Here is a 13452-nt window from a genome sequence, read left to right on the forward strand (position 1 = left end):
ATTCCGCACCATCTCCGAGCAGCCAGGCCAGCTGGATGCTGCTGGGGCTGCGTTTCTGGGTGGGTGTCCCAGTGCCTCTGGGAAGTCTAGGCTTATGCCCTGCCACCCCTCCCCTGTCCCTGCCTGAGTGCACGAGCACAGCCATGGACGTGAGCACGCCCCGGTGCACGCACGGCTGCTGGCACCTGCCCGACGGCAAGCGATGGTGGCAGGCCCTGTGCTCCACTGCAGCAGGTGGGTGCCAGCCCAGAGAGGAAAACCATTGCGGCTCTGTGGCCGGCTGGCGTTAACCACATCACTCCTCTCCTCTGCTTGGAAAAGCCTGGCCGCCTGGCAGCCCAGAATAACAAGCTTTCCCATTCCTGCGTGCAGCGCGGCGGGTGCGGGGCCACTGCAAACACCAGCCGGCTCCAGCGGGAGGGCAGCGCGCAGACTAAACAGCAGCACGTCCCCCTCACCCCACCCCGGGGCGGCTTCTCCCCTGCAAAGGGGGATCTGGCTGGAGTCAGGGCTGCTGGGGCAGATGGGGACAGCACGGGGGAGGGATGCTGGGATGGCACGGTGGGGACACTGAGATGGCACGGAGGCGATGCTGGGATGGCACGGCGGTGCCTTGCCATGTACGGGCTCAGTCTGAGCTGCGGCCGGAGCAGGTGGAGGAAGATGAAGGTCCTGGGAGGGCTGAGCCCCCACTAGAGATCCCCTCGCCCACACGAGGAGGGAGATTTGTTGGGGTCCCTTGGTCTTTTTTTTTCTCTTTATTTTCCCTGGTATCTTTTTAATTAGGATAAAAAGCTTTAATTGCTAGGCAGGGGGGAATTCTGAGCGCGAATTTCCGGGGCTGCAGGCAGAGCTCTTCTGTCCCCTGGCAAGAAGGGAGCAAGTCTGCATGTTTCTCTGCCTTGGCAGGCATACACTTGAGCACGCTCACACAGCCTGGTTGGAAGAGCCCAAGCTCTCTGTCCTGCTGCTCAGGAAGGAGTGAGATCTTCATTAAGTAAGTGGAAATGATAGAATTCTTAAAAAGAAGCAAAGTGATGGGGATTTTTCCCAAGGAAAGGAATTTTTTCCTGTTTTATTTTGTAGGTTTTATTTAATTGTTGACTGTAGGTGTTTGGGCTTTTGTTTGGAGAGTAGATTAAGCTAATCCTGAGGGTGAGGAATACTGGTACATGCTGTCGTGAGATGGTGCCCATCAGTGATGTGGTTGATGGTAGGCACTGAGGTAGCTCTTGGCTCACTCCTTTTGGAGACAACAGCGTCTTAATCTGACAGGGTGGCAGGCATGGAGGTCCCGGCCTAAATATTGCTTAGTCTGGAGATAGAAAACTTCCAGACCATCTTAAATTGTCTTCAGGATCCCAACCTCTTCCTGTAGCCCTGTTCTTCTCACTGGGGACCAGGGGGCTCTCAGCAGCATGTCCCACTCCTCCTTGCTGTGCTTATCCATGGGTTGCTTCCTGGCTTGTGTCTGGGAACGGGTCCACAATGGGGTCGCATGTACCTGTGGGTGATGCTGATGGCTGGGGAGGGAGATGATACTGTTGCAGGTCCTGTCCCCCCACCATGGGCACGGGCATGCTGGGTGGGGTTGCAGGGCACGGTGTGACTCACAGGACTGCGGGCACGCATGCCCAGCGTCAGTGTTCCTGCGCGGACAGCTGTTGGTCAGAGGGGGAACAGTTGTTATTGTCAAAATGCAAATGAATAAAATCACTGTTTTGGCAAGAGAATTTTTAGGGGAAGGACATGCAAATTTACCTTCCGTTCAGAGCGTACATTGGTATTAAAGTACAATGTTGGGAAGCCAGAACAAAGGAACATTTTAATTTGGGACTCATCAGATGATTCCTTCTGCTTGGATTAGCAGCAGATTCTTTGCAGTTAATGCTGCAGGCTTGACAAGACTCCAGTTTTCAAAGAAAATGAGAAAAAAAAAATTCTAAAAATGCCATCCATTTCCAGGGATCGTGGCTGCTTTCCTTTGCTTCTGCTGTTGTGAAGCAACTGGTATGGTACTGAGTACAGGATGGGCCAACGGGGATGGGCCTTGGGAAGGGCAGGTAGGATGTGAGGTTGGGTTTCTTCCTGGATGCTGCTTTCCTCTGGCCTCCAAATAGCTCAGAAAAGTCAGCCCAGGGGTTCTGATCAGAGGCGCGGGACCCAGGGATCTGGTGGGACCTCAGAGCACGTCGGAAGGGTGCCAGCAGAGCTCACTGTCAGGGTGAGAGGGAAGGAGTGGGCAGCAGGGTCATGAAGCTGCTGAGATCGCTGGTGGAGGCTGTGCTGGAGGGATGTGTGGGGTGTCTTTCCGTGGCCACCTTCACAAACACCCTCCATCTAAAACCCGAGTTTTCACAGTGCTCGGAAGCAGCTGTGACACTTACTTCAACGTGGGTATCTCCATCCTTCCCCCACTTCCCTTCTTTCATCCCTGGCTATACCTACCCGCCTCGTGTCACAGATCAGGAATGGAGAGTGGCCACCGACTCACTCATTGTAATGCAGCCTGATAATGCCAGCTATAATTAGCTGTGCATACCAAAGCGGGTTTGCTGGAGGAAGTTTTTCGTGACCCTGTTACCGTACTTTAAATAGAGGATCCCTCTGCTCTGCCCAGCTCCTTGCAGCAGAGCCAGGTCCTGCAGAGTCCAGTGTGGTCCTTCCCAGGGAGGTCAGCCCAGTGTCAGCCTAGGTGTCTGCATCTGCCAGGCTTGTGAAGAGCCAGGCCTGCCCAAGCAGCGCTCCTCGGCAACCCTGAAGTGCTGCTTATGCCTCCTAATACCAGGTGGATGTCAGCGAGCCCGGAAAGATCTGCTCCCTTCCCTCAGCCCTGTCACTGTGTCTGGCCAGGCGTGTCCCCAGTGACGCGGGGCTGCCCTAGGTTATGGTCATCTCTCTCTTACAGCTTTAGGGCATGCATGAGCTGGGAGGCAGCTTGCTCACATTGATGTGTGCTGTGGCATCATGTTTTGAGCTGCAGCATCACATCCCAGCGCCATCTCTTCTCTCCTTGTTGAGACCTCCTGTAGCTCCTGCCACTCCCTCCACATCTGCATCATGCCCACTGTCCTAGGGAAGCCTCAGCATACTGATGGGCAGTCTTTCCCTTGCAGCAAGCCCCTCACTGGGTCAAAACAGGCGGTACCAGCCCTGCCCAGTCCCACCAGCCTGGCTGGTTTAACTTGTGGAGACCCACTACTGGCAGGTGGGTCAGATGGCACTCTCGTGGAACTCATACCCTTGGCAGTGCTGTTCCAACACCGCCGTGCTCAGGGGGTACGCACTGAGGGCAGGGGTTCACTGTGCTTCCCACCCACCACTCCCCTGCAGCCGATGTGTGCAGCATACATCTGAGCTTGGGCAGTGCCCTGTGCTTCCTATGACCCAAAACAGAAGTGGAAGAGCTCAGTCCATGACTTGTGCACCCCAGCACCAGGCTTTGCTCGCAGATTTAGGAGAATGAGGAAGAGGAATGTGAGGGAAGTGGCGTATGTGGCTGTCTGCAGCTCAGCAGACTCCTTGCGTTGTCGCCCATGAACCCATGGAGAACAGAGTGGTCAAAACCACTTCTCGAAGTTGTGAGGGCAGGAGCAGGACATCCTGGCAGTGTAGGGGGCTGCTATTGCGACTGCCTCCTCCTCAGCTCGCCTAAGGATCCCAGATGTTTTGGTGGGAGTCGGTGGAGTTTTCTGCCCTTCTCAATAGGAACAGAGAGCGAAGCAGGGCTGTGCAGGGTAACAGGGGTTTGCAGTGTCCTCCATGGATGCCCTTGGGGTTTGGAGGCGCATTGTTGCATCAGGAGGATCCCAGAAAGCCCAAAGCCAGCAGTGGGGTCTTGGCAAACCCTGGAGATGAGTGTGAGGCTGCTGGCTTCTGCCTGGGGATCCCTCCTAGCTGAGCCCTCCCAGTTCCCTTGGCTGAACCTGGTCCCCTTGGCCAAGCCCATTCTCTCCCTCAGCCAAGCCTGGACCCCACAGCCAAGCCCAGTCCCCCTTGAATCAGCTTGGTCCCCCATCTGAGCTGGGACCCCCAGCCCACACAGACTTGTGCTTATGTAAAGCCCCGGCAAACGACCGGGAGATTCTTCAGTGTCGGAATCTGAGTCACATGGGGCTGTTTTATTTCCCCCTCTGCTAATCTCGTTTCTATAGAAACAAGATTGGGAGGAAAAAAAAAAGAAAGAAAAGAAAAAAAAAAAAAGATCCAAGCACAGAGCGAGAGAGAAACCTGAGGTGATGGGTGAGGGAAGCGGAGGTGGCAGATGAGGAGGTCGCGCAGCACGGGTGGGAGTAGGGGATCCCGGCCGGGATGGGAGTGTGCCTGCGGCTCTGCGCCTCGAGGGGATGGGGACTCTCGCCAAGAGCCACTCTCAGATGAGCTGCTCCTCCAGCAGCAGGCGGCCGGCAGAACGTGGAGGGAAGGGAACAGAGGCTGTGCAGGTGAGTGAGCATCGCTTGCGCGGCTCCTAGGCGTCCTTCTCCGGCACGGTGCAGCATGGCACAGCTCTGCCTGGCTCAGCGGGGCTCCTGTCCCCAGCTGCAGCTTCGGGGACACGCTTGTGGCAGGAGCCATGGTTGGTGGGCGCCGTGCCCGAAGCGTGCCGGTCAGCAGGCTCTGCTGGAGCGGCGTTCCAGTCGGTGCTTGCCTGGAGGCTGGCTGCGTGTGCATGGCCCTGCGGCCGGGCATGTTCCCTTTCCAAAGCCTCTCTCTCCTGAAAGGCGGCTGCCGCCGGCTCCAAGGCACCTTTCCAGCTTCGATGATTTTTCCTCTGTTTTATTCTAACTGCACCTGTGCAAACAAAATGCTCACAGGAGCCGAAGCTGGCAGCTGCAGGGAGCGCAGGGAGCTGTGCTTGCTCCCAGCCCTGCTCACCCCAAGGCAGCGTCCGGCTCCCTCGCAACGGGATTTCCCTTCTCCAGCCTTGAGGCCAAGCTGCGGCCGGGATGCCTGTGGGACCAAGCCCGGCTCAGAAGCTGGTTTTGCAGTGACTGTTCCCAAAGCGAGGACTAGATGAAAATGCTGCTCCTTTGCCTGCTGCCAAGTGCCTGGGCTGCCCACAGCCACCACACGGCTTGTCCCGGGGCTGGTGCTGATTCAGGAGGCTGGCGGGAGCCAGGTTAGTTCAGAGCCACATACAAGCACGTGCTGGATCCTGACTCCAGGGGTAGGGAGTGCAACAAGTGGGAGTTATTCCTGCCTGGGCTAGGGTGTCTGTGGGATGGATGGCTTGCGCCCATGTGGTGTCAAGGTGCTTTGGCTGGGTGTGTTTGTGGAGCAGGAGCATTGCCAGCTGGTCCCATGCCGGTGCCCACACCGGCACTGCCATGTGACCTTGGTCGTCCCCACCTGTGGCACAGTGCAGCGGTGTCAGCACAAACCATGGTCTGTCCTGCAACTCTGGCTGTGGCACAGTTGGGTCTTGCAGTGCTGGAGGCTAGGTGAGGAGCTGCACGAGCACCAGGGCTTCTGTGGGCACACACTGGGTCTGATGGCTGCACACCTCTCAAGCATGCCGCTTTCTGCCGAGGCAGCCTGCAGTGTCCCTCTGAGGGCCTCCGCAGGGGACAGGGAGGGTGATGAAGCTGAGAGGATGGGGATTTTGCTTGTCACTGCTTTCCAGTTTTGTGGCGTGGGGGATGCAGCGGTGAGGCATTGCAAACCCCCGGCCGGATTCACGCCTGTGCCCGGCTGGTGAAGCCGGAGGGATGGATTGAGTCCCTGTGTATTTCTGTACTAAGTCAGCTTTGGGAAATGCCATTGTTCATCCGCCCACCCAGCCAGTGAGGGGATGGAGGGCAGCGCTTCGGGCCCTTGTCCTCATCCGAAAGGGCAGCCGAGTGGATCTTTGTGCTGGGATCCTGCATCCCGCCACGGCTCAGCAAGCTGGCGGAGCTGCGGGCAGAGCGGGGCCGGGCTGCCAGCCCGCTGTGTCTCTGCTCTGCCTGTGCTCTAACTGCCTCAGCAAGCTGGGCGCTTCAGCAGCTGCCCGTGCTGGAGTCAGAGCCCCAGAAACCTCCCCTGGCGAAGGAGGGGGGCATCAGGCGGGGGTAACGTAGCACGTGCAGACAGTGAAGCTGGGGTGGGAGCTGTGCCCTGCACTGAGACAGAGTCTTCTCCCCCCTGGCTGGGCTGTGCTGTGCTGGCAGCAAGGGTCCAAGTGCTGGTCCAACACTCCGGGGACTATCAGCACACACCGGGCTGGGGACAGCACTGTCCCTGTCTCTTTAGCGGCAGAGTCTGGCTCTGGCCACCCCTGCCTGCAGCAAAGGCTGGGTGCCGTGGCTTGTCCCCAGGGGTGTTTGCCACGCTAGGTGCCACCAGCCCTGCACAGAGCTGTGGGGTTTTGGGGAGACATTGCGTGTGGGCTTTGCATCCTGCCGGCAGCGGTGTTCCTGCCTCCCTGGCGCTGCCAGCTCTGCTCTGCCGGGAGGTTTGGAGGAGAGGGCTGAGGCTGGGGATTGCTGCAAGAGTCTCCAGGGCTGATAATTATTTCTGGGGAAAAGATGCTGTGTTCTGACTTAAACGCTGACATGGGACTCTGAACATGTGTAATCTGGCTGACAGATGGCAAGTCATAGAGGTGTGATTTATGATACAGCACAGTAGCTGAACAACCTTCTCTGGTTGTCAGGAGACAATTCTTCCCAGCACTGCGGTTGATGTTTCAATTGATGGTTTTCCCCGCGTGTCCCTTGGCCCCTCAGCAGTGTGCAGGGACTGCTGGGGAGCCTTGGCAGGTGCTGGATCCACCAAGCCCCAGTGCTGAGCTGCCACAGAGGTGCTGCTTCTTAGGGTGGGGTGGGCAGGTCACCCCAAATCCTATCCGGGCTGGACCATGAGCCCTGCTGCAGGGCTGGGGGAGTGGTGCTGGCCTTGTCCCCGTCCCGTGGCTGGAATGAAGTTGGCTCAAGGCAGCACTGGTCCTCTGGGGCTGCCTATTCCCCAGACGGACACTCGTGGTGCCGAGTGTGCTGTACTCTTGCCGGTCAGTGAAGCACACAAGAGGCCAGATGCCAATAGCTGCAGGGAATGTGCCTCACTTGTACACCCTCCTGTGCCTCAGTTTGCCTCTCCCTTAAGATCCCTAATGTTAATCCTTCTCAAGGGAGAGGGGAATCTCTTAGTGTTTGGAAAGCACCTGGGAAGTCAAAGTGTGGTCCTAGCAGCATCCACCCCTCTGTGTGCTCACCACCACTGCCACCCACAGAGCACAGACCCTGGGCATGATGCCCAGTGTTGCTGTGGGAGCATCCTAATGCCAGGAGCATCTGAACTCTGGGGGCTTTCTAACCCCGGAGCCAGAGCAGCCTCAGCACATAGAGCTCAGGCAAGCTGATGCACGTGCAGGGCTTCGGTGGGGCAAGGGGAGTGGGGCAGAGCAGGCTGCTGGCAGCGGGCTGCGTTTGCCTGCGTGCAGCCATGGCATGGCAGGTATGATTCATTCCTCTCCTGCAGCACAGTTTATGTAAAGCAGCACCGTATAAATAGCCAGATGATACCGTAATGTGCTCCTGGCTTTCTAATTAGCGATACTTCTGTGGAAGCTTTTGGGTCTGGTGGAGGTGAGAGGAGGCTGGTTCATTGCCGGGGTTTGGGTGAGTTGCTGGCAGCTCCTGGGGGGACATGCTGGCTGGTCAGAGTGGTCACAGCCTTCTCCTGTGACCGGGCTGTGAGCAGTTGGAGGTGGTGGGTGAGCTGGCGGAGTGACGGGTAGTCTGGAAGCTTGGTCTGGAGGGTGAAAACACCACCCAGTATCTCAAAATTCTTGGTCACCTTCTGGCTCATATGTGGCCTCACTTGTCTGCCCTGGGCTGGGCAGATCCTACCAGCACCTGCCCTGAGCCAGGGCCTTCACCCCCACGCCTTGCCCTGTTATGCTGTGCCGCAGTGGGAGTCACAGCAAGGCTGTACGTCCCTGAGTGCTCAGGTGGCTTCTCCAGCCCCACCAGCACACCCTGCCCCAGGGACTGATGCTCCTTCTTCCTGAGCCCTGTCCTCACAGCTCCCTCTTCTTGGCAGATGCCCTTGGCTTTATCCATGGCTGTTCCTTCTCTGCTCGGGGCAGGCGGGTGCATCCAGATAAACCTTCTGGGTGTGTGATTGTCCTGGGGGTGTTGCTCACAAGAGGCACATACCAGCACCACAGAGGCACACGCTGGTTGTGGGAGTGGCTGCAGTCTCACATCCATGTAGGTGGTTTGGGATTTCTCAGCCCCCATCCCTGCTGGGGACTAGTTCAGGAGGGGTGGCTGTGATGGTGCAGGGAGTGTGATGGGGATGGGGTGAGCACAGCAAGCAGGACAGCATTCTCCAGTCAGTACCCTGGGGATGGAGCCCCAACCCCTGCATGGTAGCAGGAGCCTGTTCTGGCGAGGTGGAGAACTGGGTGGCAATAGGACTGTCACAGTGGAAACAGCCAAATGCAGCCAAGGGGGTGCTGTAGGAAGCCAGCATCACCCATACCCATCACCCAGCCCTATCCCTGGCTGCTGAGAGCTCTCCGGTCTGCCTCAAGCCCTGCTCACACCGGGGGCTGCTGCAGAGCATTGGCAGCCAGTGCCCATGCCTCCCTAAACCGGGCTTTTCTTCATTACAGCCAAGCTTTGACACCAGATCAGAGGAGGGGTGAGGTGGCAGGGATGGTGTTAGTGCAAGGCTCTGCTCGATGGGCTTTCACAAGGCGTCTAATTGCTCCTCTTCGGACGCCTCTTCCTCCGGCTGCGAGCAGGGAAAACTGGGGTTTGGGTTTCTAGTTGGGTTTCTTTTAAAGGCAAACCTCATCCTTTACATCAAAGTAGTATTTCTTCTCAAGAATGTAAAGAATGACCCTGGAAGGTCTGAGTGGCTCTTTCCCTGCGGTGACTGGAGAGACGAGAGCCTTCTCCAGAAAGCTGTCTCCACCCCATCCCCATCCCCAGCAACAGCGATTCATAAGCTGAAAAATAAATCAATAACCAGAGTTAATGAATTGAAGATGTCTGTGTTTAAAATGTTTCAGGGAAAAAACCATTAGCTGGCCGTGGTTGGCTTAATTATTGTACGGAAAGGCGGGGAGCTCTTGTTTCTCAGAAGTACCTTTGGTTTTTGCTTTCTTTCTTTGGAGGTGTTTTGTTTTCTTGAGCTTGTCAGGGCTCAAGAAAAGAGGATGATTGGCTTTAACAGCATGTGTAGGTTCAAAGTACCCCCCCAGGTCTGTCCCATATCCCCTGAGACCTCTGTCAAATCATTCCTGTCCTTCCCTGTCTGTTGTGGGGCCAGCAGAGCAGTGGGAGCAGGTCATGCCAGTACAGGACCAAGGAGAGGAGGAGGAGGAGGAAGAGAGGCAGCAGCCATGCCAGCATGCATGACAGGGCTGGCAAACGGCATCAGCATGGGTCTTTGTGGGTGCAGTCAGGTCTGACAGCTGAACCTTCCTCCTCCGAAACATCTCTGACATGGGCTGATTCCCATGTCAGCCCTCATCAGGAAACTGTCCTGGGGTTCAAGAGCCCCATCTCAGTGACCGCAGAGCTCTGGGGTTTGTCTGAAGGAGCATGCAGCCATGGCAGAGCTCTGCTTTGATACCCTCCGCTGATGCTTCCCCGGCTGCCCAAGCCCTCTCAGGCAGGCAGTGTGAGAAGCAGAAGCAGTCAGTGTTTCTCCAGCACTGCCCATCGCTGGTTGGCATTTGGGCTGCAGCACACAGCCTGGGCAGGGGATTTTGGTGCAGTGTGTAGCAGGACCTGGTGCTACTGCAGCCTGCCGGGCTCGCAGCTTCAGTTTTGCTAACAGCACACCATGGACCCATGCTGGTCCTTGCTTGCTGAAGTGATGCTAAATCTGTTGCTGCTCTGCTTCTTCCCCACCCCAGTGCTGTGCTGCCCCATCCTGGTACCATTGACCCTCCAGGAGACCCCTCCTCTCAACTCTGAGCATCACCTGGCTTTGTGCCATGGATGTGCCGCTGGGAACCCGGGTGCTTCAGTGACATTAATGCCTTTCCTCTCCCCTTCCCCAGGTCGGAAAGCAGCCTCTCTAGGTTTGCCCACCGCTTGTCAGTTAAGCAGAAGCAGGAGAAGAGAAGGAAAGCTGAGTATGCCTCAGCCGAGCGGTCTGCCTTCCGGCCCAGGTCTCTGAGCATTGAATGGTAAGAGCTGCAGGACAGGGCTGGGGGAAAGGAGCTCCTGCCTCTCCACTCCCCCTCCTGTCCTCTGTCCTCACTGCTTCCACTCTCTCCCTGTCCTAACAACGTCCCTTGGGACAACACTCCTTCGAACCCAGAAGCTCCCTGGGGTATCAAATCAAAACATCCCCTCTTGGTGCAGGGCAGGGAGCATCAGGGATCCCTGGGCAGCTTTTCCCTTGAGGAGGCTGAAAGAGACCCCATGAACTTGATCCATGGGGATCTTTCAGGGCTTGTGTGGGATGTAGATGTGGCCCTGCCACTAGCTACTCCTCTCCTCTCCCCTTCCCTTCCCACCCTACACTCCTTTTAGGAATGGCTGGAGGGTGCATCCCATATCCTCTCACTGCCTGACACACCTCCATCAGATAAACCAAAGCTGAGACCCATGGTGGGGTGGCCACAGCTGGTGGGGGGGCACTGGGAGCCGTGAGGGCACCAGGACCCATGGTGGCATCAGGAGCCACAGGGGCTCCTCACTGACACCATGCCCAGGGTGAGTGATATGAGGGGACAGGGCATCCCTGTTTGCCCACCACAGGGGGATGCCATACTCCCTCCTTCCCTGATGCTGCTGTCACCGCAGTGCCGGTGGGGCCCCTCGTGCCCAGCACAGGTCTCAAACTGCAGTCCCTGCTCGAGCAAGAAGTCATTTATTCTGGGTTTCTAAGCTCTGATGCAATAGCCTTGGAAGCAGATCACAGCCAACCCTCCCAGCGTTAGAGGTGACCTGCTAAGGATATTTAAAAGCCCTGGAAATTGCATTGCTTTCTGCTTCCTTAGATGGATAAAGGAGGGTAAAACTTTAAAAAAAGAAAAAAAGAAATGCTTAGAAATTGCAAGAATGTGGAGTTTGGTTTTCATTTTCCCTGCTTTTTTTGGAGATCTTTCTGGCATTTTCTGCATGTTCTAACACTTCATGTGAGGTTGCCGAGTCCCCTCAAAGGCTTCCTCTATCTGTGAAGTTCGTTAGGCATCAAAGCTAACTAGGTATTAATGAGGCCAGACAAAGAATTTCAGCTATTTGGTGACTTTCTTCTCCAGTTGCACAACTTTCTTTCCTTTGCTGAAACGATGTCATCAGGAAAGCTGTTCTGCAATCACAGTGAATCTGCCAAATAGACAAATATGTGAATTTCTAATATACCAAATGGGAAAACAAGGAATGAACTCATTAGAAGGAATCAGAGTTCCTCTTTATTCATAACAAAAAAGAAGCAAGACAAGTCCATAAATCTCTTTTCTCCCTTTAAATGTCTCTTTGAAGCCCACGGATCCCATTTTAGCCCTGCTGTGTCAAGGTATATTTGTGGCACATTTTCACTTGCTCTGTGTCTCTTTCCTGGGGGAAACCATCTGTCTTTCACTGGTTTGCAACGCACCTTGTACAGCAGCAGCTCCGCAGCAGTGGTAGATGATGCTGTTTTATGGGGCTTGGTGAGCCAGCTTGGAAACGAGCTCTTGGTGAAGAAGAATCCCCTTCGCTTTCCGTTTGCCACACGCTGCTGTGTTGGGGATCAGAGGACGGGTAACCCGGGGGGGGTTGCAGTGATGCAGGGCTGAGCAAGCAGCAGCAGGGTGAGGACCACCCCCTGCTCCCTGCCCACCTCCACATGCTTGTTAATGCTCTCTCTGTTGTGGTGGTTCAGCTGACAGCTGTTGCAGCATGGGAATTGAATTGGCTTTTACGTGCACACAGCCCCATTTTTGAATCGGGTACCCACAGGGGTACCTACACGTGAAGTATGGAGCTCTGCCCCCCCTCCTTCTCCCCCTTCTCTCCTTCCCCAGTACGTCTTCAGGGATCAGTGAGGTAGGATCAGCATCCTCAGTGAGTTGCTGCAAACCATCGTGCTGCACAGAGGGGACAGGCCTCTGGAGCATCTCTACCCCTGCTTGCCCCACACCCTCCTCGGGAGGTCCTGGGCTGCAGGAGAGGTTGATGGGGTCTGTGGCCAACGGGCTGCAGGGCTCACACCCTCACAGATCTGCAGGTGCCTGATTGGACCTCCAGAGCTAATATCTGCACACACTGAATCTGGATGTGTTTGTAAGCTTAACCCAAGGTCACCACTGCCCCGTTTTAGCTGCTGCTGTGCAGGGGGTGAATGCCCACGCTGCGTATGATGGGGGCTCCACTCATCCAATGCAGCAGGAGAGGGATGGAAAAGTGATGGACTGTGTTTTCCCAAAGCAGTAGCTTCTAAGAATCCTGCCCATCTTAATCCCAAACCTTGGAGGCAAGGAAGAGCTCCTGGACCTGCTTACCTCTTGCCAAGGAGGAGGTAGAGATTATAGGCACAGCATCATCAGCATCCATCGCTTTCAAAAGCTGGCTGTCAGTCTGGTGGAGTGATGAGTGATTTCTGCCTGAAACCCCTACCAAAACATGGTCAGTCCAACCCCTGGTGTCTCCGCCATAGCAGAAAGCATCCTTACCTCTCATCCTATGCAGGGCAAGCTGAGCCAGTTTTCCAGGGTTCCCAGTCATTCAGGTGCTCAGGTGGGGCTGGATGAAGCTGAGGTAGAAGAGAAGGAGCTGTACAGCATCACAGTGTTTGCCTGACACCATGTCTCCTGCACTGAGCACTGCCAGGTACAATGGGGACAACAGACCCCTTCATCTCCCCTTGGCTCTTCTCCCTGTCCCTGGGGACACCTCAGAGCCCTGTGGGTCCCTGGACAATGGTACTTCTCTGGGCCAGGAGATGCAGGGTTTTTCCTGCTGCAAGAAATAAGGTGCTGAGTGTCCTGCACAACCCCACAAGGATGCTGCCGTCGCAGGTCTCACACGGAGCGTGTGTCCGTCAGAGCACATCTCACCCGCTCGTGTGATGGGACGTGCTCAAGGGTCGCCTGTCTCCCTGGGCACAAGGCAGGCTTTATTCACACAGCACATGTCTGTGTGCTGCACCGGGCAGGCAGAGCACAGCCCTGCTCCCCAGCGCAGCCGTTAGTGAGCGAAACCTCGTTAGTTCCACTTATTAAAAAAAAATTGCTGGGAGGAAGGGAGAGAAGGCAGGGAAAAAGTGAAGTATTGAGAAAACACTCCTTTCATTCATATGTTGTTTACTGAAATAAATACTTCATTATTAGGCTTTTTTTTAGGCTATTTTTTTAAAATCCATCCCCACAAAGTCCCCAGTGTTCAGGCCCTGAATGTGCCGTATCCCCTCAGCCTGTTGCTCCACGAACCAATGTCTTGCTGCTGGGAGGTGCCCAGGGAGAAGGACCATGGGGGGCGGGGCAGTGCGAGGCTTTCCCAGGCTTGCAGGAGAAACCTGGGG

The 13452-nt window shown here is 55.9% G+C and overlaps 1 protein-coding gene across 1 annotated transcript in view; it reads left to right on the forward strand.

Moving 5' to 3' along the window:
* Positions 1–13452, forward strand: part of LOC311197369 (ankyrin repeat and fibronectin type-III domain-containing protein 1-like) — a gene marked incomplete at its 3' end in the record, with an annotated part of 171916 nt that overhangs the window by 127490 nt on the left and 30974 nt on the right. The window contains exon 5 of the mRNA XM_084271121.1: positions 10001–10129. Coding sequence (XP_084127247.1) covers positions 10001–10129 — 129 coding nt within the window. The remainder of the gene's footprint in view (positions 1–10000; positions 10130–13452) is intronic.

Source organism: Gallinula chloropus (genome assembly GCF_964237585.1).
Source record: "Gallinula chloropus genome assembly, chromosome: 15".
NCBI lineage: Eukaryota > Metazoa > Chordata > Aves > Gruiformes > Rallidae > Gallinula > Gallinula chloropus.